This window comes from Coregonus clupeaformis, chromosome 17 (genome assembly GCF_020615455.1).
Source record: "Coregonus clupeaformis isolate EN_2021a chromosome 17, ASM2061545v1, whole genome shotgun sequence".
Lineage (NCBI taxonomy): Eukaryota > Metazoa > Chordata > Actinopteri > Salmoniformes > Salmonidae > Coregonus > Coregonus clupeaformis.
The window spans coordinates 1022054-1049893 of record NC_059208.1 but is presented as its reverse complement, the minus strand read 5'-3'; the positions used below and the strand labels follow the sequence as shown (position 1 = coordinate 1049893).

Here is a 27840-nt window from a genome sequence, read left to right as displayed (position 1 = left end):
TAAAGGGGATATGTTCTATTTAATAGTTATGAATCAAAATGTAAGAAACATCACAGGAGACCAAAGAGTAAATACAGAAACTGCATTTAAAACCAAACTCACCAATAAAGATTAATGATATATGCATTTATATATGCAATCTATATTTTCAGATACAGGTGTAAACAGATGTATTTTTAGAACAACAAGAGTATTAAAACAGAACTGTAAAAAGTAAAAAATTAAATCAATATTTGTGCAGGCTAATTGAAAAGAACCATTTGGCTTTCAAAACACAAATTAAAAAGTACATCAAAACAGCAACAACAATATAGAAACTGTAAAAAGGATTTCCATGCAACAAAGGCAACTGTGATGAACAATGAGAAAATGACAATGCTAGAATGCTTCACAAATGATGTAGAGAGGATAGATGATTCCTTTTAGACACACACACACACACACACACACACACACACACACACGTCACACACAGTTCGGGGCTCATATGGACTCGTTTTCTTGTTGCCTATCCAGGACCTATAGTCACTTGAACAGTCAGTGTGTAACACAGCTGTCCCTCCTGTGTGTGTGACAGATCTCTGACAGAATGAAGCAAAGGCCTCACACAATCACAGAGCACACGTACCACCATGTAAGAACTACACAATCCCCTACACTCCCAACCATAAACTCTGATCATCCACACATCCTCTCACACAACACAACACACAGACTACTGAAGCATGATGAGAAAGATCAATAAAACAATTACCTGTCCAGGCTCAGAGAATCTTGTCTCATGAGTAGAGTTGCAAAATTCTGATAACTTTCCCCAAATTCCCCGGTTTTTCAGAAATCCTGGTTAGAATAATCCTATAATTACATGAGCGAATAAGCAGGAATTCCATGAATCCTCCAACCAGGATTTTGCAACCCTACTAATGAGACATACATATTTTGTACAGCAGGTGGCAGATACCAGTTTACTCTTCACTTCCATGTTACAGTTTGGTTTCAGCCTCCCTCAAAGACCTGGACAGGGTTCATTGGCTAGAATCAAAATGAATTGGATTCAGAGAGAAATGTATTCGGTGGGTATTACACGTGAAATATAGTATCTGGTTCTGTCCCACCCACGTTATTAAAAACATCTAAACAATAAAGACTTTCATTTCAGAACCAAGAACTCAAGACGACCAATCAGATCTGATGTTATTTACAGGTGGGGTGGAAATCCCTCCAATGAGAGCTACGACATCGAGCAACCGTGACAACAAGAAGTAAGAATGAATGTGCATCAGAGGAGCAGATTGCCATCACTGGACCTGGGTGGTGAGAGTCGGTGAGTGTCCTTTTTGCAGAGTCTTTAATGGCCTGAGAGACCATGTGACAGGATCCAACAGTCCACTACATTTGGATTAAGTACATCAATTGACTGTACAATAAGCACAGTACATAAGTACATAAGGTGACTGACTGCATTGGAGTGAGGCAACTGCATCGAAGAAACAAGGCACGAGTAAAAGATACAAAAAACATAATGAAGAGAAGGAGGGAGGAGGGAGAGGAGAGGATGATTCCTCCACTTTTTCTCCTTCTACTATCCTCTAATTCAAGGAAAACAACAACACGTCAAAGTCCAACGTCTGACCAACGTTTGCGAATCTCCCAGATTTCGCTGTGAACAGCGCTGATAACAGTTTTCCCTGGAGTGAGCTGAGAAGAAACACATCACACACTAATGCTAATGCTAAAAGCTAATCTCCTGACAAAGTGTTGCAGCACATTTGGAGAGGAGATCATTGCTTTGAATGCTCTGGACCGAATGCTTTCGGCATTAAACACACTTCGTCCAGTATCCCCCTCAACCTCTCCACCCCCCACCCTCCTCGTCCCCACCAGTCCAGACAACAGAGACAAGGGAATAGATTGTCAAGGCAAACAGATAAACAACAAATCCATTGAAAAGCAAGAAAATATTGGCATTAATCTGAACTACGATTCCAACAATGCACCGATTAAATTGTGACAGCCGCATTTGCGTTGACTGTGACATCATCGTAGAATTGGCTTTGAGCTCTTTTAGATGACATCGTGTCTAGGTCTGATGACATCATATCTAGATGTGGATCCTCCCCCATGCCTGCTGCCCCCTTCCCAGTCCTCTCTCCATCCCTCTCTCTGTAAAGACACTATACTCCCAACGAAAGTACACATGACAGATATACAGACTAACACACTGTATGTTAGTCATCTCCATGGTTTCTGCTGCCCCAGTCCACTTTATTTGTCATGATCAGAGCAGAAAGGTGAGACCAGTCCCATGCAGACAGACAGGGAGACCAGTCACATGCAGACAGAAAGGGAGACCAGTCACATGCAGACAGACAGGCTGATGTCGGATGGACATGAATCACATCCTTTTTATCAAACTCCGCCCTCAGAGGCAGGAAAGAAACCCTGTCCATATTTGGACAGACGGAGACAAATGGTTGTTGGCATAGCAACCCCCTTTTTGCATACAGGAACATCCTCCGTGACATTACCAGGTATCACTCAGTGGGTCAATGGTCAAAGATGAAAGGTCTTTAAATGGGAGTGGCTAGAGGGTGAGCGAGGGCCCTGATTTGTGTGGATACAAAACTGTCTATGCATATTTAACAGGAGGCCTGATCTCAGTCATGATTGGTTATTCTGGTGTTCCACTGATATTTGATTGGCTGTTCCTGTGTTCCACTGATATTTGATTGGAGGGTCCACGTCTGAGCTCTCTGATGATTCCAATCATCAGACAAGTCTTTGGAGTGCTTCTGTGACGGTGAGAGAAAATGTTTCCTCTGCCATATCTGGATCAAGACCTCTCCCTCCATCACTCCACTCCTTTCTCTACGTTTCACTCCACACAAGGTCCACAGTCCTCCTTTACTATGATTGTATCATTTTTGAATGATTCTATGGCATGATTTTATTAATAATGCTCAGTTTTGTACTAAATTGTATTCATTTCTGTCCCACTTTTTAAAAAAAGAAAAAAAAGAAAAGAGGTGTTCCTCAGTATTACTCCCTCGCTCTTTGGAGGGATGGAGGGAGTGGACCTCGATGATGGAAAGATGAACAGAAGGAGGGATCATGGAGGTCACAGTGTGTCGTCCAGGAGGGTGTGAGAAAAAGCAGCGAGCAATTGATTTGGCAGAAAGAGTGAGAGAGGTGTGTTTTTTTGGCTTTCCTTAATGTGGTCAGTGTGTGAGTGTGTGTGTACAGTATGTGTATTCCGCACTGCTTATGTGTGTAGTGTTGCTGAGAGTGTGTATGTGTTGCATTGCTGTATGAGTGTGTGCGTGTGTGTGTGTGTATGTTCAGGCCCTGTGCTCCACTGGTTGTTGCAGACACACCTCACTGCCTGCTGATACTATGGGCAGTCTGTTGTCCATGTGGTAACTGATCAGGTGGCTCACACTCTCAAAGTGGTGGTCTTTGGTACGTACCTGAGGAGTAGGACAACACACACAGACAGACAGACAGAGAGATAGAGAGAGAGAGAGAGAGAGAGAGAGAGAGAGGGTCAACAAAACATAGCACATCACAGCTGATAAGTGGGAAGGCTTTGGGTGGCTTGCTCTAACACAAACACCCTCCCCTCCCTCCCTCCCTCCCTCCCCACTCACCACTCCCTCTGGGTCGACCAGTAGTAGGTGTTTGGGCTGACCCCCCTGTTGTCCAGTGAGGACGTACTGTCCAGGGGTGGTGCCTGACTCTCGGACCAGGAAGTCTCCGTCGCGGGTCAGCAGTCTCTCAGCCTGCCTGCGACTCAGGCTGCCGTGGAACCAGGCCTCGCACTGCAGCTGTTCCACCAGAGGGGGTGCCGCTGAGACCCCCAGACCTGATACACCCAGGGAATCATCAAACGGCTCTGAGAGGAGGAGGAGGAGGAAGAGGAGAGAGATAGCGAGAGATTCATTGTGAGACTATAAGACCAGACCAGATTAATTCTTGATACATTCAGGATACCAATATTCTCATTTCCCCTATGTCCAAACCAAAATGAATAAACTAATGACTTCTACTGTAGTGTAATTACTGCAATATAGCTGATAACCATTCTAATTAGTCTTATCCGAGATGACTGATAGTCACTGCTATAGACTGCAGGGCCAGTTGATGTATTGTACACAGACTCTAGCTGATAGGGCCAACTGGGACTCACTCATATCGAACGCATCTCTGTGAGCGTTGCCATTGGCTGCAGCTGCTGGTGGGCGGGGTTTATCCACATTGACGTATGAAGGGTCATCACACAGGTCCCGCCCTCCCTCCTTTGCTCCCACTGAAACAACCAATCAGAGTTTAATCACATAACTGTATGTCGGTATCACCTGTGAGGTGTTCAGGGAGGTGCAACATTTAGAGTATCTGTTCTACAAAAAATATTTCTATGGATGTTCTGTGATGTCATAAATAGAAGAAGAACACATAATTCACAGGATGTATAAATCTGATGCATCCGTTTTGAACTTCTTCTTACCACCAAATATGGTGATGAGAGGAAGTCCAGTGGCGGGAAGTGTGAGAATATGGAGCTAGATGAAACTTGGCCGAACATTCAGCAAATGTTCTAATCGATGAAACATTAGATCTCAATACAGTTCTGTTCCCAAAACTAGAATCTGTTACGGACTAAGGATCTCGCTAGGCTCTGCCCACCTCCTTGCTTGTTCTGCCCACTGCTTCATTTGCTCCCATTGGACACAATGCCAATGATGTATCTTGGGTTAGTTACCAGTATGTTTGGTGATGTTGTGGAGAGGTGAAAGCTATAGAGCAGAACCCTGCAGTGTTTTTAGTCCTGAAGTGGCTCTGAGTGCCCTGCTTTTTGCTGAACACAAATCTCTGGTTGAGGTGTGTCATGTTTTTAAAATGTGTGTGCATGCATGTGTGTGTGTTTGTTGGGGTGACAGGGTTTGTACAGTATGTGTGTGTGTGTGTGTTTAGACTATTTCTCAGTGCAGTTGCTGGCTCATTTATGATTAGGGACTCAGATGGAGAAAAACCCTATGCTAGTGTAGCAGCACTGACCTGAAATAACACACACATCCCTATGGGAACACACAGACCAGTTGACACACACTGTCCTAGAGTAACACACACACACACAGGGTCAATCTGACTAATTTCCTCTCTCACTGTGTCTGTGGCATTCTCTTGCTGTAAGTCATTGTATTATGTGTCACCTCATATCCTTTAGCTGAGTGAGAGAGTGAGTGATTGAGTGAGTGCGAGAGAGAGAGATGGCTCACTTGGTAGAGGGGGCAGCGGCTGCTTGTGAATATCATTCTGACCCGGCTGTCCATAGGGCTGCAAACACACACGCCAGAAGCAATTAAGATACAATTAAGATACAGATGGAAAAACATACATTACACTGTTAACACACACACACACACACACACACACGCAAAGACAGACATACACACACACAAAGACAGACACAAAGACACACACAGACAGACACACACAGTGAGGTGAATAAAGAGTGCCAGAGAGAGTGGGAGACTAAGGTCTGCTGTGATGTGAGGGTGAGACTGGGTTAGATGATTAGCCTACATACTGAACTGCCCTCTCTTCTGGAGCTGCAGTCTGGAGCTGGATTCAATACTATTGACTGACAATGACTTGATGTGTGTGTCTCACCAGGGTAGCCCCGGGACGGCCCCTCATGTCCACCAGTCCTCCAGGAGGAGGTTGTTTCCCGGGGAAGTTATTATAGTACGGAACCTCTGCAGAGGGCGGTGCTCCCTCATCTTCCTCTTCCTCCCACGCTGAGCTGTCAAACGGAGCCATCCTGAGAAAGGGGAGAGGAGTCAAGAGTGAGAAACACACATGCACACACACGCACACGCACACGCACATGCAAACACACACATACACACACACACCTGTCATGGGGGGTGACCAATTTGGGGGGGTTCTTCAGGTACTGTTTGAAGCGTAGTTCGAAGGCCTGTCCTATCGTACTGATGACATCCTGGGCCAAGCCCTCCGAACACTCCAGGATATGACACGCTGGACAGAAAGGAAGCGGAGAGGAGGGTAAACAACAGAGATAAGGAAACAGAATATTGGCACTGCCTCACTGTCCAAAGTAAGGTACTGAACAAGGATTGGATGTGCTGCTGGATAAATATATTGGAGGGATGACATTGAGTCTCACCTCTCTGGTTGACTGGGTCTTTGGCCACGTATGCTACATACTCTGCTGTGTCCTGAGGGAGAGAGAGAAGAGGGGGATGGGGAGGAGAGGGTGGGAGGGGGAAATGGGAGGGAAATATGAAGGGGAGGGTGAGGAGGAAAAGGGAGAGTGGGTGAGTCGGAAGAGAGAAGGAAGCAAAGACATTTAGTCAGAGGAGCTATTAACACACAATGATCTAGGAGGAAGAGATGAGGAGGAGGAGGAAGAATACGTGTCTGAGGAAGAGAGGGAGTTCCACTGATGTGGATGCAGACAAAGGAGGGAGGAAAAGAGCTATAGAATACAGAGGGAGGAGAGAGGGATAGAGGAAAAGAAAGATGGACGGAGCAAGACAGAGGCAGGGTGACAGGGATAGAGGAGTAGATGGATGGACAGAGTGAAGCAGGGAGAGAGGGGCAGAGGAGTAGATGGATGGACAGAGTGAAGCAGGGAGAGAGGGGCAGAGGAGTAGATGGATGGACAGAGTGAAGCAGGGAGAGAGGGGCAGAGTAGATGGATGGACAGAGTGAAGCAGGGAGAGAGGCAGAGGAGTAGATGGATGGACAGAGTGAAGCAGGGAGAGAGAAGAGAGGCATAGAGGAGTAGACGGATGGACAGAGTGAAGCAGGGAGAGAGAGGCAGAGGAGTATATGGATGGACAGAGGCAGAGAAATGGATAGAGGATAGATAGAGTGGGGATAAAGTATGGATAGAGTGGGGATAGAGTGAGATGAGAGAGAGAGGGCTGTATAACTCACTGGGTCTCCTCCAGAAGCGAAAGAGATGGAGTGCATGTGATGATTGGCGATTATCTGTGAAGAGAGAGACAGAGAGAGAGAGAGGGAGGGAGGGATTTGAGCATGGTAGTGTGATGAATGATGTATAGAGGTGAGATGTAGCGGTGGAGAGATGGAGAGAGACAGAGAGGAGAGAGAACAGAGAGAGAGAGAGAGAGAGAGAGATAGAGAGAGAGAGAGAGAGAGAGAGAGAATGGAGAGACAGAGGAGAGAGAGATCATGTTTCTCCATTCAGCAGTAGGGGTTGGTTCCATTGACAATTAGATATAGTGTATACTAAATACCTTAATAGTCTGTAATAACAAACCCAGATAGATCAATAACAACAATCACTCATTCAGGATCCCTGCACGCAGTGTGTTTGTATGCCCGAGTGTGTGTGTGTGTGTGTAGGTGTGTGCATGTGTGTGTCACCTGTTTGCAGTCAGAGGCCAGCAGGTTGAGGCTTATGGTAGAGACCGTCAGGCTGATGGTCATCCCAGCAAACTGCAGGTTTCTTTTCCCCAGAATGGACGTCATACAGCGAGACGACGGCTGGAGAGAGGGAGGGCAGGGGGGAGAGCTCTTTATAGTATAAAGATATTATAAAAGAAGACCTAACAATCAGAGTATAGTAAATGTACTGTACAATATACAGAGAAGAAGTGTGTCAGTGTGTGTGTGTGTGTAGGCAATAGAGAGGGAGAAGCATGTCTGAGCCGTGTGTGTGTGTGTGTGTGTAGAAGAACAGCTGCAGGCTGCCAGTGATCCTGTCTGACTCTGCTCTGCTCAATGGTTCATCTGGTCAACACAAACTTAAGCTTGTCTAGTCAAGTCCCACACAGTCCATAGTCTCAAATAGTCTTGCATAGTCCCCAATAGTCTAAAAGTGTCCCCAATAGTCTCCCACAGTCTTGCAGGGCCAGACATGCTTTAGCCAAACCAGTCTGGTCTGTATATAGCTCTGTTTTATGTAGTGTTTGGGTGGATACTTTTAGTTTTACAGGAACGCTCTCCCTCCCCCTCCCCCCCTCCCTCTCTCCCCCTCCCTTCCTCCATAAAGACAGGCTGGGCCCGGCCCAGTTGGAGTTGGCTTAGTCTGGGCACACACAACTTATTCACAAGTCTCCCTCATACAAGGGGCAGTGTGTGTGTGTGTGTGTGTGTAGGTGTGTGAGAGAGACAGTGAGAGAGAAAGAGAGAGACAGAGGTAGTTACCTGTAAGTACCACTGACCACAGAGTGGACAATCCAGCTAAATCCAGATCCAACAACGCCCTGACCACTGCCCTCCACTTAACACATAAATAAATAATGCTCTGTGTGTGTGTATTGGTGTGTACCTTTCTCCTGCGTTGGGCTCCTTTGGCTCCGGGCACTGCCTCACACACCACTGAGATAGCCTCTCTGAAACAACAACACGTGTGAGAATCTCTCTCTAACACACTCGTGCGGATTTCATACTTAGATTAGATGAAATCAGGCAACATGTCACACAGACTTCATCATCCTGACAACCACACTTGTCCTCACCACAGATACAAACATCACTACGGAAACCAGAAGGAAACCACCAGGATTCCAGAACATTTTAATTTAGAGGTCGTGAGGGCGGAAGGCGCGCACGCACACACACACACAAACACACACACAATCATACTGCTAAACCTATGGAGTCCTTTCAGATTGTCTAACACTGAATGGGTAGAGGCTAGGGACCAAAATAGAACAGGGCAAGAAAGAGAATTGGGGGAGGAGCAGAGAGAGAAAGATATGAACTGAAGATGGAGATAAATAATACATTTTTATGTGAAAATGAGGTAGCTAGTAAGAGTACATTTTGTGATTTGCAGTGTTTTGAACCAGAGCCATATACAGTACTAGGCTCTAACTACATGGCTCTGTTCTGAACTACCTAACCACAGTACATCTGAGTGAAGTAACTTGATCATTAACCATAAACAACAGTTTAAAGGGATAGTTCACCCAAATTACAAAATGACACATTGGTTTCCTTACCCTGTAAGCAGTCTATGGACAAGGTATGACAGCAATCCCTGCCTTGGTTTAGTTTCCCTGGCACTGTTTCTAAATGCTAACGTTTTAGCATTTGTTGCACAAATCCCATTCAAGTCATGGTACTGATATTAGCATTTTACGCGCATCATGTTCAAATCATCTATAAGTTACTTTGTTGAGCCTCACAATCAATTTAAGATACTTTCGGATGATTTTGACTGTCATACCTTCTCCATAGACTGCTTACAGGGTAAGGAAACCAATATGACATTTTGTAATTTGGGAGAACTATCCCAACTGGAGGGTTCTCACCTGGTGACCTGAGTTCTGGTGTTGAAGTCCAGCGCCCTCATAGACTGTAGCACCTCCACACAGCCCATATACTACACAGGAAATAGAGAGGAGACGCATATGAACAGGGATGCCACTTCCTACAGCACTCCTCTCCACACAGCCCATATACTACACAGGAAACAGGAAAGGAACTCATATGAACTAGGATTATATTTCCTCCAGAACACCCCCACTGACCGGAGGGGCAGATCGAAACAGATAGAGACAGATGGATAGACAAGAGAATAGATTATTTTGAGAGAGCAACAGAAAAATGGACAGATATGGAAAGTTAAAGAAATATGCAAGTACTAGCCTATAGGCCTACATCCTACAAACTGAAAAACAGACAGACAGGTCAACCAACTCTTACCCGTACAGAGTAGGCAACCCCAGTGGTGCTGACCACGTGGTCTGAGTGTAGCCATCCTCTGGTGGGCTTGTTGACGAAGGACCCGTGGCGCGTCCACTCATCTCCCCCCAGCTGCCCCCCCTCCACCCGCGCCCTCCTGGACGCCCCGCCCAGCCGGTTCATATCCTGCAAAGGGGGACGAGGGGGGGGAGAAGGGGCTGTTAGACAGTGAGGGGGGTGAGGAGGGGGAGATCTGGAACTGGAACTGTTAACCCCTGAAGACTCCATGGGGGCTTGAGCCTGCTGAGGCCTGCTGGAGGCCTTGAGGCCTGGGAGTAGAGTGGCAGAGACGCCCAGGCGAAGGGCTCCCATCCTGGGGAAGAAGGAGCAGAGCGTGGTGGGGCTGTTCTCGGCTCGGCGGCGGGAAGGGGGGAGGATGGGGGTGAGAGAGGAGGAGGACAGGGAGGAGGGTAGCCCAGGAGGGGTGAGGGGGGTTGCGGGGGTGGAAGGTGGGAGGGAGGAGGGATTGGAGTTGGTATCGTCATTCGAACTGAGAGATTCACTCCGGAAGTGAGTGTACTTAGTTTTAGGGACCAGCTCCATCATGGATCTGAGATGTTTAATGTTATTTCAGTGTTTCTCTAACAAGTCCTGTGTGATTCTGACCAATCAGAGACCAACTCTCCGGTGTGATTCAGTCTGAACAACAACTGTGGTTCATTCTCCTTTTCTCCGTATTATCAGTCTCTCGCTCCAAAACACGCTCTCCTCTTTCTTTCCCTCTCAGTGTCCGTTGTCTGTCCGTCTGCCCTGTTTTATTTCCTCCTGTCATTGTCAGGCAGTGCGGCAGACACTGCGCAATAAACGCCTTCATCTACAAGACAGAGGAGAGGAGCGAGAGGAGAGAAGCGAGAGGAGAGGAGCGGTTGAAGATCAAAGGGGGATATCCCTCGAAGACTCTAACCCAGCACACTGATGGAGTGATATTCAGAGTTTTTTGTGTCTATGCTGTCAGTCTTACAACATTTGATGACTTTCAATCCACAGAAATGACTGCCACTTTCCAATAGAGAGAATCAAAAGGGTTTTTGTGATCAAGTATGCGGCACGTGTTCTGAAAAATGCTTTCTGAGCACATCAGCATGCCAATGAATGTAGCATAGCACTTAAGTCCAGTTCTTCATCTTTGAGCACCATGGAGAATCAACATAAAACCTCAGAATGTGATTGTCTCTTGACACAGACACTCACTGCATCGAGGGGCCTACCCTCATGTGTCTGTGTGTGTTAGCATGTGTCGGACTAGAAACCTACTCTACTGCCTGCAATGGCACTGAGAGTGTGTGAGTCTGTGGTGTGTGTGTGTGTGTTTCAGTGTGTCTGTCGGGGCAGTAGCTCACTAGCCGCTCTCGCCTGACACGGCCCATAAAAACCCTATCAGCTGCAAACGAGTAGATCAGAAGGGACACACACACACTGGCGAAACACAGCAGTGACGGGTCGATACAACAGAGTAAGATTACCTGCAGTGCTTAATATAGCAAAGTTCTGTTAAGACCCGCTGATCTATGGCCAGACACCAATTCTGGCAGGGAAAATATACCTTTCTTCCTCTTGCCTTCTACTCCTCTCTCTCTTTATCCCTCTTTCTCTCCTGTGAGCAGCTTTGCTTTTCAGGTTCCAAGGCTGCTGGACAAGACCCCTAAGTAATTTAGCACTTCATCCTCTGTACTCATTCACTCACTCTTCCTCACCCTCTCTCTCCCTCTTCCTCATTCCCTCTCTCTTTTCCTCACTCCCACTCCCTCTCCCGCTTCCTCCAGATGGTCTCGTGTCCTCTCTGGATGGCCCTGGCTTTCTCCCTCTCTTTCTCCCCCTCTTCCTCTCTCTTTCTCCAGATCACCTCCGGGGCGGTCTCTCTCCCTCCCTCTGTGCTCCTCTCTCCCCTCAGCTTGTCCTCTCCTATCCTCTCCTGGAATCCCTCTCTCCTCCTCCACACTGTTTTCTGCGCCTCCCTCAGTAGCCGCTGCGCCTCCTCCTTCTCTCGCTCCACCACTTCCTGCCTCCTCTTCCAGATGATCTCTCGCTCCCCCTCTCCCCCTCCCTCGTCTCCTTTTCCGTTCTCCAGGCTGTCCTCTTAAACAGTCCCTCCTCTACTTTAAAAGATTGTCTGTCTCTCTCTCTCACATACACTCACTCACTCTGTAACTACAGCCAGTCTATACTCTGCACATAACCTAGAAATAGACACCAGTAGATAAGAAAAAGACAGATAGATAGGAAAAGACCCGATGCTGGGTTTGTCCCTGACTGAAGTTTCTGATATGGCTAAAACAGTAGGTAGAGCTGTTCTATAACATTGCTGCCCTGGTTAGAGTGGATACGTTCTGGAGCACCATAGCATCAGAAGTGCTAGAGTTTGAGATGTCTTTTTCTGGTTACAGACACAGAGACACACACAGTGGTGATGTAACAAGAGAGAATGTAGGTCATTGGATGATGACACCAGTGGTGGGATTGTTTTGATGATAATGAGACCTGAATGGTACTGGAGGCTTGTTAGAGGCAACCGTGAACTCAATCACCCGGTTATTACACTCAATTAAACCTCCCTCCCCTCTCTCTCTCGCTCTCCTTATCGATACCACAGAAACAGTCTCGTTTAAACAACAAGCCAAGCCAATAGTCAGTTACCTGAGAGAAGAATGTGTATTTCTTGACACAGCACCCACAGCATGGTCCAGTACTAGCCTAACTACAAACACAGGAGCTAACTACAGTCCAAACTATCTGTATAGTCCATCCAAAGAGAAAACAACAGTCATCTTACATTAACAGTCTCCAGCTGCAAGACACAACTCACAGAACTGAATAGTCAACGGAGGTTGAACCTGTAATATAACACCAGGGGCTATCCAGCTCACATATCAGTGTTGTTAACAGCACTTTACACATGTTCTAACCTTTACTCTGCCAGGTTTGACCCACTGAGATAAAACTTTGTAACAGATTGACAATTTGGCACCAAAAGTTTCAGGATGATCCCAGAGAAAGTTGACTTTCAACAACAAGCGAGCACCAGAACACATCAGGATACAGACTGGGATTAGCTATGAAGTGCTATGTGGGGGCTATGAAGGGCTATTAAGGTCTTATGACAGCCTACAGCAGGCTCTTAGCACAGCCTAACTGTCTTTGCATAACTACAAAACTCTTCCATTATAGTCTCTAAATGTCTATTTGTCCTAGTGCTGTAGCGCTACCAGTGGAATGCTAAGTGCAGGGTAGATGGTCAGATCGCGATGGTCAATTAGTGGCTGTGTCCCGTGTGGCTCACCTGGAGGAGCATTAGGCTTGCAACGCCAGGGAAGGTGGGTTCGATTCCTATGGGGGACCAGTACGAAAAGGTATGCGCTCACTACTGTAAGTTGCTCTGGAAAAAAGTGTCTGCTAAATGACTAAAATGTAAATGTCAACACAGATGAACATATAGAGTTGCGTTCAATCATGAAACGCTAGCAACACTCGCTAACAGTGATGAGATGTCACAAACATAGCCGACGAGTCAGTTAGCAAACATACAGAGAGGTTAACACTAGTAAGTGCAGGTACAGCAGGTTTACCCTCGCCCTGCCAGATGTTAGTGCACAGAATAAAACACAGTGTAGGTCAGACGAGTGCAGAGTACAGCACCCTTTACTTGAGGAGATGTCCTGAGTCTCCTACACACAGATAGAAAAGACACAAGTACAGAAAGTCCCCACTAACACACATTAACAACACACAGTAGATTAAACCAGTTAAGACTACACAGTTCCACTGCTGTACAGAGTGAATGATATGCCAACACATAGTATCAGTAGAATCATCTGATTATAATCCAGATTAGTCCAGCCATTTCTGACATCGGCTTGGTATACCACTAGTCCCAGTCAGGACGCTAGTTGCCAGTGAATATGGCTAATATGGCAAAGGTGGCACAGCACAAGCTAAAGAGAGAGGGAGAACGAGAGAGATACCTCACGGCAAACCAGTAAGGACACTGCACCAAATACAGTCTAGAATTCTAGACAGAGCCTACATTTCCATAAGTAGGTTAGATGTTCTACACACTAACACCCCACCAGTAGTCTGGTCCTGTCTAGACTGTTTCTCCTGGTTATCACCACCCCACCAGTAGTCTGGTCCAGTCTAGGGTGCGGTCAAGACTGTTTCTCCTGGTTATCACCACCCCACCAGTAGTCTGGTCCAGTCAAGGGTGCGGTCAAGACTGTTTGTCCTGGTTATCACCACCCCACCAGTAGTCTGGTCCTGTCTAGACTGTTTCTCCTGGTTATCAACACCAGTAGTCGGGTCCAGTCTAGACTGTTTCTCCTGGTCATCACCACCCTAGACAGACACGTATAGAATAAACAGCACCAGTGTTTGAAAAAAGAGAAAAAGACTCAAAATAACTTTACATCTCAGTCTGTCTCCATCTGCAGCAGATGCAAGTTGCTGTGGCAACAGACATTAAAAGAGAAGCCTGCTCAGGAGCTATATTGAGAAATCCTGACAGCGGCAGAAACATCTCCAGACAAAGAAATAACAGACTGCATCCACAAATCAGAGCCCAGGAGCAGCTAGACAGAGCAGAGACGGACCCATTACGGTCTTTAACATCTAACTGGAGAAACTACAGCCGGTCGGCCAGCCAGAGACTCCTGGAGGGATCAATACCGCTCAGGAAATGATCAAAGTTTGGCTCGCGTCGCACCGGCCATAAAACCCAATCAATGTTGACATCCCAACCTGGCTGATTCCAGACTCTGGCTAGGACACATGGATTAACACAACATATATTGCTTCAGAGGATGAAATACTTTCATCTATGATAGTCAATATTAATATCAATAAAACTTTACTAAATCACTAATCCCAATAGCTACCACCATAGAAACAATTTGCATAACAACAACCTGAATGTTTTCCTGTACAGCCCTAACTGTTAGGTATGTAACGACAAAAGGTGGTGATTGTATAATAATCTGCAGAGCAGGTTTTTTCCACCTATTATTGTATTTAATTTTACCCCCCCAAAAAAAAAAAAAAATGCTGAGATTAATATTATTATTTTATTTTTTGAGTTATGTGAATAAATTCCTTGAGAACTCTTCCTTTGCTTCAAGAGTGAATTAAAAATTAAAAACAATTGTTCCTTATTTGGGTTGAACAGAGTAGAGTTGATTATCCGTAGCATGGTAATAACAGAGCTCCATATTCACATCAGAACCATATTCATGTTTAAACACCCTCTCTCTCTCTCTCCCCTTCTCCCTCTCTCTGTCCCCACTCCCTGAAAAGCGTGCTCCTCTGATCCTCTCTTCCACTCGTTTAAATCACAAAGTCATTGGAAGGTCTCATATCCTCTCCTCCGCTTGTCCTCCTCCTCTCTTCCCCCTCTCTCAGCGGACTGTGAAACAGCAGAACGGCAGGGCTGAACAACGGCACTCCTTCATTGTCTTCCTCTCCTCCTCTTGCATCGGTCTCATCCTACTTTTCTTTCCTTCCAGCTCTGTCTGAGTGAGAGACGAGCACGCTGTCTATCCTCCCCTTCTCTGTCTGAGTGAGAGACGAGCACGCTGTCTATCCTCCCCTTCTCTGTCTGAGTGAGAGACGAGCACGCTGTCTATCCTCCCCTTCTCTGTCTGAGTGAGAGACGAGCACGCTGTCTATCCTCCCCTTCTCTGTCTGAGTGAGAGACGAGCACGCTGTCTATCCTCCCCTTCTCTGTCTGAGTGAGAGACGAGCACGCTGTCTATCCTCCCCTTCTCTGTCTGAGTGAGAGACGAGCACGCTGTCTATCCTCCCTCCCTCTGTCTGTCTGTCTGTCTGGGTGATGCCGCCTCTCTCTCTCTCGCTGCTGCTGCTTTTTCCCCTCGCTCACCCCTCCTTCCCTTTTCTCCTCTCCCACTTTGCAGTCTCATTTAACAGTATATGCACGCGTGTGCACTGAGCGTTGCTCTCTCACACACACACTAGGGGAAGGAGAGAGGGATGGAGATAGAGGGGAAACAGCCCATGTGGGCTCTACAAAGAGGCTCATCCCCCTTATTCCTGTTGGGTAACCTGAGAACCAGAGGGAGAGAGGTAAGTGGGGGAGGAGGGAAACAGACAGAAGAAGAGAGGGAGGGGAGAGTCTCTTTCCTTCCTGTCCCCCTCTCTCCCTCCGGACAGACAGAGATGCAGGCTGATTTGAGGGCATTGTGAATAACCTTGACGTATACGGCCAAATATGGACATCTGCCACTCAACCTGACAATGCCAAGCAGCTACTGTACCGCTTGAGTTCACCGCTGGTAAAGACCAGGTCATCATCACACAAACAGGACAATAACAACAGAAACAAAGAAATAAGAAAAAGAGAAAACCAAAGTGATCAGTGGAACCAAGTGAGAACTTCCACTGATGAGAACCAAGATTCAGACTGAACAGAACCACAGAAGAAGATCTAGAACTCAGCAGAACCGCTAGAGACAGAATCAGGGAGAGAACCACATAACCCACGTCAACACCTCAGCGTTACAAAGCGTTGCGGTGTGTGATGACACCCTTCACCATACAGATCACAGAGGTATACATGTGATAGTTGTGATCGTTGAATGCACCCCCAGCCACCCCACACCAGCGTAACATACACACACACACACATTGGCATATGGGTTGCTCTTTCAAAATAAAATGTTGAACGTTTACTTAAGAGGAAGTACAGCTCTAAATGGCTTAGACAGGCAAATAAAGAATGCCCTTTACAGCTGGGAGATACTGACAGTGGGAGGATCAACCAGCAACCCATATGCCTATAGGTGTGTGTGTCTCAAGTTCTTACCACGTATTCCATGGGACAACACTGACTGCCTGTGTGTTTCTGTAACCCTAAAAACACCAAAGCGCACATCAGCACACACACTCTTCACTCACTGAGCCAATCACTGAGCATTGTACATTTAGCGAATCATAGTTATCCTAAATGCTCCCCTCACAAACACATGGCTTCGAGCATGCATTGCTCCCGGGATCAGCTGTGGAGAGAGTTATGTGACCTTGCTCAGGTGAGCGCAAAGGTACACACACACACACACACACGTTAGGCAAGCTGATTTTGGGTCCCCACATACCAAAGACTGTGTGTGTGTGTTTTGAGCATGTTCAGACACACATTGTGGAATGAAAGGAATTACCTACAGAGACTAGTCAAATAAATCCAGACAACAGCTTCTCTTCCCAAACCCAGTCATAATTGCACACACACACACACACACACAACAAATAACCCCGTCAGATGTTGTGAATGTGACAGGACAGGTCCAGAAATAGTCACGTTATTGGATTGGGGGTAAATCAATGTGATTAGGGGGTGATATGAACATTAGATTAGCCAGGCCTTCAGCATGCCCAACCAGCCAACCTACCAGCTCTACACACTCAGCTACAGTAGCATGTGAGACACTCAGCTATTTTAGGTTTGTTTCCTCTGTCTCCCACCCTCTATTCCTTGCTCTATCATCATTTTTTTCTCACTCCGTCCCCTCTCCTTCCATCACTTACTCTGTCGGTTTCCCTTTCTTTCTCCCTTTTGTCCACTCTCTCTCATTGATTCTCTCTTCCTCTCGCCCGTTCTCTGGTTCTCCAAAAGTCTGTCCCTTACTCTATCCTTCAATACCAAATACTGTAAAACTTCAATTAATAGCCTGGGCGTTTATTTGCTTCAATCACTGAACACAACCGGCGTTTATTAGAGACAGGCTTCTATTTGAGCCAGGCGTCTATTTCCTTAATGCACACAGCTTTTGCTCAATAAAATGTTGAAAAGACTACCACACTGTTTATTGTGACCAGTATTGACATTATAATAACAAATCCACCGCAGATCAGACATGCAAAGACTAGGCTGCCTATCACACCCCCCCGATTTCGTGCTTCAGCACCATTATCTCACTTGTATCCACCATAGTTGAGCCGACCATGTCAAACCATACTGCTGTCTCGTTCATGGCAATGATGTTGGTCTCCTTCATCTTCTTTACGGTACTCGCTGAAGTTCACTCACAAGCAATTCATTTAGACCCGGAATCTATTTGAAACAGGTGTTTATTTGCTGAAATGTGTGCCGATGCCCGGCTATTAAAAGGGACAGGCGGCTATCTGAGACTCAGCGTTTCATTGAAGTTTTACGGTAAAGGCTTTTTATTGCTGACTCACATACTTAGCTACTCTCAGATCCTCAAACACACACACACACACACCGTTCCCATTCTGCTGGTCTCCTGTCCTCCTCTCTGATGAGTTTGTGTGGGTCCCATGCGCGTCAGATCCAGTTTCTCAGAAACGGCCGCCCTCCTGGGCTTTTCACACACTACAGTCAGTGTCTAGGGTTTACCGAGAATGGCGCGGCAAACAAAAAACATCCGGTCAGCGGCAGTCCTGTGGGCGAAAACAGCTCGTTGATGAGAGAGGTTGAAGGAGAATGGCAAGAATAGATCAACCGAACAGGCGGGCCACAAACAGAAAAATAACGGAGCAGTACAACAGTGGTGTGCAGAACGGCATCTCGGAACACACAACTCGTCGGTCCTTGTCATGGATGAGCTATTGCAGCAGACGACCACACTGGATTCCACTCCTATCAGCTAAAAAAAAGAAGCGGCTCCAGTGGGCACGTGATCACAAACACTGGACAACTGAGGAGTGGAAAAACATCACCTGGAACATGACAGCGAGTTCAGTTTACTTGAGTGGCCTGCACAGTCCCCAGAACTCAACCCAATAGAGCATATTTGGGATGAGATGGAACGGACTGTTTGCAGCATGAATGTACCGCCGTCCAATCTGCGTGATGCCATGGCGTCAGCATGGACCAACATCCCTGTGGAACTTTTCCGACACCTTGTAGAATGCCCCAAAGAATTCAGGCTATTCTGGAGGCAAAGGGGGTCCGACCCAGTACTAGATGGGTGTACCTAATAAACTGAGTGTTTTAACCTGGGTGTAAACATTTGTATAAATACAGTACCCGTCCAAAGTTTGGACACACCTACTCGTTTAAGAGTTTTTCTTTATTTTAACTATTTTCTACATTGTAGAATAATAGTGAAGACATCAAAACTATGAAATAACACATATGGAATCATGTAGTAACCAAAAAGGTGTTAAACAAAACAAATCAAGATATATTTGAGATTCTTCAAAGTAGCCACCCTTTGCCTTGATGACAGCTTTGCACACTCTTGGCATTCTGCCAACCAGCTTCACCTGGAATGCTTTTCCAACAGTCTTGAAGGAGTTCCCACATATGCTGAGCTCTTGTTGGCTGCTTTTCCTTCACTCTGCGGTCCAACTCATCCCAAACCATCTCAATTGGGTTGAGGTCGGGGAATTGTGGAGGCCAGGACATCTGATGCAGCACTCCATCACTCTCCTTCTTGGTCAAATAGCCCTTACACAGCCTGAAGGTGTGTTGGGTCATTGTCCTGCTGAAAAACAAATGATTGTCCCACTAAGCGCAAAACAGATGGGATTGCTGCAGAATGCTGTGGTAGCCATGCTGGTTAAGTGTGCCTTGAATTCTAAATAAATCACAGACAGTGTCACCAGCAAAGCAACCCACACCATCACACCTCCTCCTCCATGCTTTACGGTGGGAACTACACATGCAGAGATTATCCGTTCACCCACACCACATCTCACAAAGACACAGCGGTTGGAACCAAAAATCTCCTATTTGGACTCCAGACCAAAGGACACATTTCCACCGGTCTAATGTCCATTGCTCGTGTTTCTTGGCCCAAGCAAGTCTCTTCTTCTTATTGGTGTCCTTTAGTAGTGGTTTCTTTGCAGCAATTCGACCATGAAAGCCTGATTCATGCAGTCTCCTCTGAACAGTTGATGTTGAGATGTGTCTGTTACTTGAACTCTGTGAAGCACTTATTTGGGCTGCAATTTCTGAGGCTGGTAACACTAATGAACTTATCCTCTGCAGCAGAGGTAACTCTGGGTTTTCCATTCCTGTGGCGGTCCTCATGAGAGCCAGTTTCATCATAGCGCTTGATGGTTTTTGCGACTGCACTTCAAGAAACATTCAAAGTTCTTCAAATTTTCCGGATTGACTGACCTTCATGTCTTAAAGTAATGATGGACTGTCGTTTCTCTTTGATTATTTGAGCTGTTCTTGCCATAATATGGACTTGGTCTTTTACCAAATAGGGCTATCTTCTGTATACCCCCTACCTTGTCACAACACAACTGATTGGCTCAAACGCATTAAGAAGGAAATCAATTCTACAAATTAACTTTTAACAAGGCACACCTGTTAATTGAAATGCATTCCAGGTGACTATCTCATGAAGCTGGTGGAGAGAATGCCAAGAGTGTGCAAAGCTGTCATCAAGGCAAAGGGTGGCTATTTGAAGAATCTCAAATATATCTTGATTTGTTTAACACTTTTTTGGTTACTACATGATTCCATATGTCTTATTTCATAGTTTTGATGTCTTCACTATTATTCTACAATGTAAAAATATTAGAAATAACGAAAAACCCTTGAATAAGTAGACCCTTGACTGGTAGTGTGTGTATATGTATATATATATATATATATATATTTTTTTTATTTACCAAAGGTTCTCAGGGCAGTCAATGCTAGAATTGACTGAATAACAAGATCTCTCTCTCTCATCGGTCTCTCTCCATCTCTTCTCCCCCTGTCCTTCTCCCTTCTGATTTGGTGCTTTGATGAATATTAACCAATTCTACAGGGCCCCATAAATGCTGTACAAACATACACCTCACTATCCAGAACAACACGCCTTAACGGAGGCCAATCCTTTACAACACACAGGACAGGTCTGTCCAAATCTATTCAGACTCGCTCTGACTCATAGCCTGCCCTTCACAACTCATGGCCCAAATAAATTATCAAATTCAAGACAACACCCCAAAGACTGAAGAAACTCACTTTATTCACACACATACTGTTATGGTAGACAGAGAACTCCTTCACCACTGCTCTGACTGCAGGCTCAGCCAGCCAGGGGAACTATTAGTGTGTAACACTACACAGACTGCACACCATGGGGAACTCTTAGAGTGTAACACTTTATAGGGAAACAATAAGAAACCCCAGGAAACTGTGGCCTCTGGGCCAGAACAGGATGTGAGCCTGAAACAGTCCCCTTTTAACCTGACCTCACCAGCCAGAGGTCACAAACCTCCCACACAGAGGTCACACCACACAGACCCAATGCCCTGAACCTAAGATAGCAGAAAACAGGATTAGACACAGAGATGATGTCATGAAGGAGACCAGGAAGTAAGGGAGCTGACCGTTCTATTAATTTCATTCGGTTCCATTCAGTGGACAGGAGTTCCATTGGCTCCCTGTTCATATGTACTCTAGTTAATAACATTTGACATTAGGAATGTCCCGGTCTAATTGTGCTGACCAAATGTGAAATAACTCCCCCATAGACCGACAGGAAGCACCAGCATATTACTGCCCTGAGTATGAAGCATGTGCAACCCTGATAAAGATCCCCATTTTGTATCACCCAAAATCGAATAATCTATGAATACCGGCATCATAATAATTACTTTGGGACTTGATTATTACAGTGAGGGAAAAAAGTATTTGATCCCCTGCTGATTTTGTACGTTTGCCCACTGACAAAGACATGATCAGTCCATAATTGCAATGGTAGGTTTATTTGAACAGTGAGAGACAGAATAACAACAAAAAAATCCAGAAAAACACATCATAAATGTTATAAATTGATTTGCATTTTAATGAGGGAAATACGTATTTGACCCCTCTGCAAAACATGACTTAGTACTTGGTGGCCACCAGGTTTGTTGTAGTTGGCCACCAGGTTTGCACACATCTCAGGAGGGATTTTGTTCCACTCCTCTTTGCAGATCTTCTCCAAGTCATTAAGGTTTCGAGGCTGACGTTTGGCAGCTCGAACCTTCAGCTCCCTCCACAGATTTTCTATGGGATTAAGGTCTGGAGACTGGCTAGGCCACGCCAGGACCTTAATGTGCTTCTTCTTGAGCCACTCCTTTGTTGCCTTGGCCGTGTGTTTTGGGTCATTGTCATGCTGGAATACCCATCCACGACCCATTTTCAATGCCCTGGCTGAGGGAAGGAGGTTCTCACCCAAGATTTGACGGTATATGGCCCCGTCCATGGCACTTTAATGCAGTGAAGTTGTCCTGTCCCCTTAGCAGAAAAACACCCCCAAAGCATAATGTTTCCACCTCCATGTTTGACGGTGGGGATGGTGTTCTTGGGGTCATAGGCAGCATTCCTCCTCCTCCAAACACGGCGAGTTGAGTTGATGCCAAAGAGCTCGATTTTGGTCTCATCTGACCACAACACTTTCACCCAGTTCTCATCTGAATCATTCAGATGTTCATTGGCAAACTTCAGACGGCCCTGTATATGTGCTTTCTTGAGCAGGGGGATCTTGCGGGCGCTGCAGGATTTCAGTCCTTCACGGCGTAGTGTGTTACCAATTGTTTTCTTGGTGACTATGGTCCCAGCTGCCTTGAGATCATTGACAAGATCCTCCCGTGTAGTTCTGGGCTGATTCCTCACCGTTCTCATGATCATTGCAACTCCACGAGGTGAGATCTTGCATGGAGCCCCAGGCCGAGAGAGATTGACAGTTATTTTGTGTTTCTTCCATTTGCGAATAATCGCACCAACTGTTGTCACCTTCTCACCAAGCTGCTTGGTGATGGTCTTGTAGCCCATTCCTGTTTTGTGTAGGTCTACAATCTTGTCCCTGACATCCTTGGAGAGCTCTTTGGTCTTGGCCATGGTGGAGAGTTTGGAATCTGATTGATTGATTGCTTCTGTGGACAGGTGTCTTTTATACAGGTAACAAGCTGAGATTAGTAGCACTCCCTTTAAGAGTGTGCTCCTAATCTCAGCTTGTTACCTGTATAAAAGACACCTGGGAGCCAGAAATCTTTCTGATTGAGAGGGGGTCAAATACTTATTTCCCTCATTAAAATGCAAATCAATTTATAACATTTTTGACATGCGTTTATCTGGATTTTTTCAAATAAACCTACCATTAAAATGATAGACTGATCATTTCTTTGTCAGTGGGCAAACGTACAAAATCAGCAGGGGATCAAATACTTTTTTCCCCTCACTGTATATATGCCACTTAGAAGACGCTTTTATGGAAAGCGACTCACAGTCATACGTGCATCAAGTAAATACTAGTAGGCCTTTAGTTTAAGCTTATCTATGTGGGACTGAATCTCTCTGCAACTCGTAGCAGATTAGCATGTAGTCTAAGTGTCTTTCTATGTGAAGTGAGTAGGAGGCAGACCAGGGCTGCAGGGCAGGAAGTGGAGCTGGCCTCACCTTCTCTTCCGCTACGTTGTAAGAGACGGACAACCACACACTGAGACCCAGATAACTGCTCCTGCAGTGTTTCCACACACACACGCTGAAAACTATTTGGGTCCACAATTAAGTGTTACAGTGAAGGACCCAAATAAGTCAAAGGTCATACATAATGTTCTTAAAACCTTGAAAACAAAACCTCTCTTCTCCATACAGATAAGCTGCTGCTGACAACAGCTGAAACAGGATCTTGCCAGCTAACACAGAGCAGTATCTAGCCAGCTGCTTGTCTTTTTTCTCTGGCAGTCAGCTACATGTCAGATACGGCCTCATATTGATACACAAACTGACGCTGAGTGAAATCTAAGACTGTTGCCAATTGCAACTATGGGCTGGCACACATGAGCACACATGCACGTGCTCGCACACACTTATTTATGTGCTGAGATACACTCACCTGTCTGACAAATCAAAAGGGAGTTAACGAAAGGTGTCACCCAGCCAAGCTTATCACACAGACAGGACTGATTGGTTCTGCTTTTGATTGATAGGGTCTGTATTAGATTGGGCAGACCCGGTTTGATTGAGAGGGTCTGAGGTGGATTGGGAAGCTCTGTGTCAAACAGGATGTCTTTGACTGACAGATAGATGAATAGATTAGTTGGTTGTGTGTGTGTACATTTCTGTCACTGACATTTGTCTCTCAGAGAGTGTATTATCCCCAGGCCCAGCCATGCAGCAGTCCTCCTCCTCATCATCCTCACCATCAGAGCGATATCCCACTGACAGTGAGTTTAAGGAGGGAGCTGGGCATATTATGAAGCAGTCTGTTCAGACACATAGGCCTACCTGTATTCACTCCATCCCTGACCCCTAACCCCTGTCTGCGGTGTCTCCAAACCATCAGAGTGGTATACTATGATTGAACCTAGATCTACTCAGGGTTTTTCTAAAGCTATCCAGCTTCAGTTAGCTTTACATTCCATCTCAGGCTTCATCCGTACTACGACGGTGGATATTGCTCATCTGCCTGCCGCTAACTCTAGCAGGCTTGTAACTACGGGTGCATGTCACACGTGTCTGGTCGAACGCCAAACTTTTCATTGAGACAATGCTGAAACATCCATCCATGGGCGACTCAGTGCCACATTTTAATTTGTGCAAAATGAAAGAAGAGTTATCTTGCAAATCAGTGGAGGCTGCTGAGGGGAGGACGGCTCATAATAAGGCTGGAACAGAGCGAATGGAATGGCATCAAACACATGGATACCACGTATTTGATACCATTCCACCTATTCCGCTCCAGCCATTACCACAAGCCCGTTCTCCCCAATTAAGGTGCCACCAACCTCCTGTGCTGCAAATTCATCAGGCTGTGGTGTGAAATAGGCTTGTTGAAGTGCCGTCTTTATTTTATTACTTATCGCTAACACCGTCTTTGGTGTGCTTATCAATGCACAAGCACCTTTCCCCCTCCACTCCTATCCATATAATAATTGTATTAAGTCATACACAAGTTTTACTTCATTTCATTGGTCTTTAACTCGTGGCTCAGACACTTGATTCAGGATAAATGGAGTTAGCCCTGAGTAAGCCTGCCCAGGAGCAGTTTAGTTCTGGATTTGTTGCCATAGAAATGTACCTGGCTAAAAGGTGAGCCACTTTTGTGGTACCGGTTATCCCGAGTTGAACTCAGAGTTGACCAAAGTTACCTCGCTAACTCCTCAAACCATGTACGTAGTATAGGGCTCAGGACCAGGCCAGCTGCCTCACAACAGTAGTCCCATCACAGACTGAGGTGCAGGTAACCATAACAACTGTGTGTATTTACGCATCTTGCCACATATATGGCCACACTAATACAGCCCGTATCATAGGATAATGAAGGGCCCAGCATCACAGCTTGTCGTTGAATGTTCTGTATGGCACGTAGCCAACTACAGAGTACTGTTTTAGTCAGGGCTTGTTACAGATGATTTAGATTATCATTATTGTCTGAAACAAATAGTTACACATCCATAACAATATATAACCTAGACCTATTGAAACATTAAATAATCTCCATGAGAATGCCATCTTGACAATAGGCTACAGATCTATATTGCACATTACAGAAATGTAATGTAATCCTAACTTCTGATTAGGTCGCTGAAAAAGAACTAGAGCATTTACAGAAAGACAAGACCAGCCTGTTTAGTCTAGATTTAGTTTCTCTAAACCTGTGTGGTAACACTGGGATTAATTTAGTAATATTCTTGCATTAACATGTTTTTACATGGTAAGAATGGTCGCATAGTTTCCATTGCATAGTAGGCCTTGGGGAGTTTACATAAGTGGAACCGCAGTCAGTTCCTCTTCCACGTGTAGAATAACAAACAAACAAAAACTCCATATTGCTATAGTAGTATGCTAACAACATGTCAATACAAACAATGTTGATACTTTTTTTTATTACAGTGTTAGTACTCATGTAGGCCTATAAAGTGTTACGAGAACAGTTTAAATGATAGAGTTGGACAACTTGGTGTGGGGTAAGGAATGATATCCCAGGGACCCAGGCCTACAGAACTGACTATTTCTAGTAGCCTCTGCAGCAAACCACTTTGATTTTGAAAACACTCAAAAGTGACAACACGGTTGTTTGCGACTTCTGCTGAATGGATACAATGTTTCATGTGCGGCCTAGTCTAGTTACTTTGTATCACTAGGCTATATTTCACAATGTTACAATAACTCGATAAATGTTTTCGTACACACTGAACTCAGCAGTCTTGCTAGACTAGATCTTTTTTTTCAGCAAAAGATTGTTTCGCCACCATTGAATTTATGGCACAACAAAAAGTAATAGCCTAGGTAGTCTACAATCGGCCTATAGCAAATAATATTAATCTGTCAGGCAGAATGTTATTGTTTTAGTATTCGAATGTCCTAAAACGTCTCTCTACCACGTTCCAACACGCAGCCCTTAAAATTCCAGCCCAAACCATGCCCAGAGAAGTGTGGTCAACTTTTGTCAGAAGAACTTACCAGCTATCTTCCTCCTTGTCCCTTTTGTGCCTCTTCTTTTCTCCCAGCTGTTGTTGTCCCGTAGGCCTACCTCTAACTAAATTACATAAGTGGCTGAATGCGAAGGTTTAAACCGCCAGCTGTCGTACAGTGTGCATTTGAATTTCTTTAGAAAGAGGGCTGAAACTTTCCTTCTTTAGTTTCTCTTCCTTTCCTCCCCCCGCCGCCCCTCTTTCTACCAACACAAAAAAAGCCACTTCCGCGAACAAATGGCAACGTCATTTGCCCTGGCTGCTAGTGCCACTCGGTTTGTGTGGTTCTCTGCACCTGGCCGGTGGTTGCGCGGCCTTGACAGAAAGGGATTGCGCAAAAAGAGAACTTCCCACAATAACAAACCAGCCTACAGTATAACCGAGTAAACTGACATTAAACCACATACACACAGTCTTTGTTGAATCATACATTATTATTTGCATAGTGCAACTGTAATGTCTATGTTATAGGCTACAACCTTTCTTGAACGAGAAGCACGAGAACAAACTTGAATTGCAGTTCATAATGTATCACTGAGAGGCCAAATAATATTCTATTTTATTATATTATATAGTATTTTATTTTAGTCCATTATTTTCTATTTTATTACATTCAATTATATTATATTCCACAGTCATAGATGTTCACTCCTGAGTGGCGCAGTGGTCTAAGGCACTGCATCACAGTGCTAACTGTGCCACTAGAGATCCTGGTTCGAATCCAGGCTCAGTCGCAGCCGGCCGCGATTGGGAGACTCATGGGCGGCGCACAATTGGCCCAGCGTCGTCCAGGGTAGGGGCCGGCAGGGATGTAGCTCAGTTGATAGAGCATGGCGTTTGCAACGCCAGGGTTGTGGGTTCGATTCCCACGGAGGGCCAGTATAAAAAAAATATGTATTCACTAACTGTAAGTCGCTCTGGATAAGAGTGTCTGCTAAATTATGTAATGTTATTCTATTCTATTTTTCAATTAAACTCAACACAACACAACTCAACAACTCAACTCTGTTCTATTGTTTTGTCTGTTCAATAATATAATAGGCCCATATAGAATAGGTAAAATATGATAAATAGCCTAGGCTACACTTGAGTCTAGATAATTCCATGTAGCCCAGCCATTCATGCATAGTGAATACTGTTCACTGGAGTCCTCTGCTGGTAGATACCATATTCGCACACGCACACGCACACGCACACGCACACACACACAGATTAATATTTATACTTGACAGTATTAGAAAATAAAAATCTAAACATCGACATTTAGCAGACGACCCACAGTAGTGAGTGCATATTCACATTAATTATTTTGTATTGGTCCACCGTTGGAATCGAACCCTCAACCCTGGCGTTGCAAGCGCCATGCTCTACCAATTTAGCCACAAAGGACTGTCTACATGTCTGCATAGAGTAAATTGTAAAGCCTATTTAATGTTTTTCTTACGGTTTATCACAAATCATTGTAATAATTGTAAACTCTGTTGCAGATAGGCTTTAAAAAATGTGTTTTTGCTTGGTTGAGCCTAATATAATAATAATGTTATAATCATAAAATCATCTTGTAGGCATACTCTGGGTGTATGTTATCAGGGTCTTGTCTAGAATGGATACAGAATGTCAAATTTGACGTCAAAAGTTGTTGTTGTTGTATTTTAGCTATCCTAACCCTTTCCTAAACTTAACCTAATTCTCATAACCTGCTGCTAAACCTACTATGAA

The 27840-nt window shown here is 45.2% G+C and overlaps 1 protein-coding gene across 2 annotated transcripts; it reads right to left on the bottom strand.

Moving 5' to 3' along the window:
* LOC121543201 (SHC-transforming protein 1) lies at positions 1-26382 on the bottom strand. Of its 2 annotated transcripts, XM_041852923.2 has the most exons (13): positions 26111-26382; positions 9709-9873; positions 9315-9385; positions 8327-8390; positions 7420-7539; positions 6967-7020; positions 6191-6242; positions 5916-6042; positions 5671-5821; positions 5277-5334; positions 4187-4306; positions 3648-3892; positions 1-3467 (listed from the first exon to the last, which is right to left on the bottom strand). In XM_041852923.2, the coding sequence occupies exons 2-13, from the start codon at positions 9868-9870 to the stop codon at positions 3339-3341; spliced, it is 1353 nt and encodes a 450-aa protein (XP_041708857.1). In that variant the 5' UTR covers positions 9871-9873; positions 26111-26382; the 3' UTR covers positions 1-3338. The 2 variants fall into 2 exon arrangements, with proteins under 2 accessions (XP_041708857.1, XP_041708856.1); XM_041852922.2 differs by lacking the exon at positions 26111-26382 and having other exon boundaries at positions 9709-11481.
* Positions 26383-27840: the final 1458 nt, after the last annotated feature.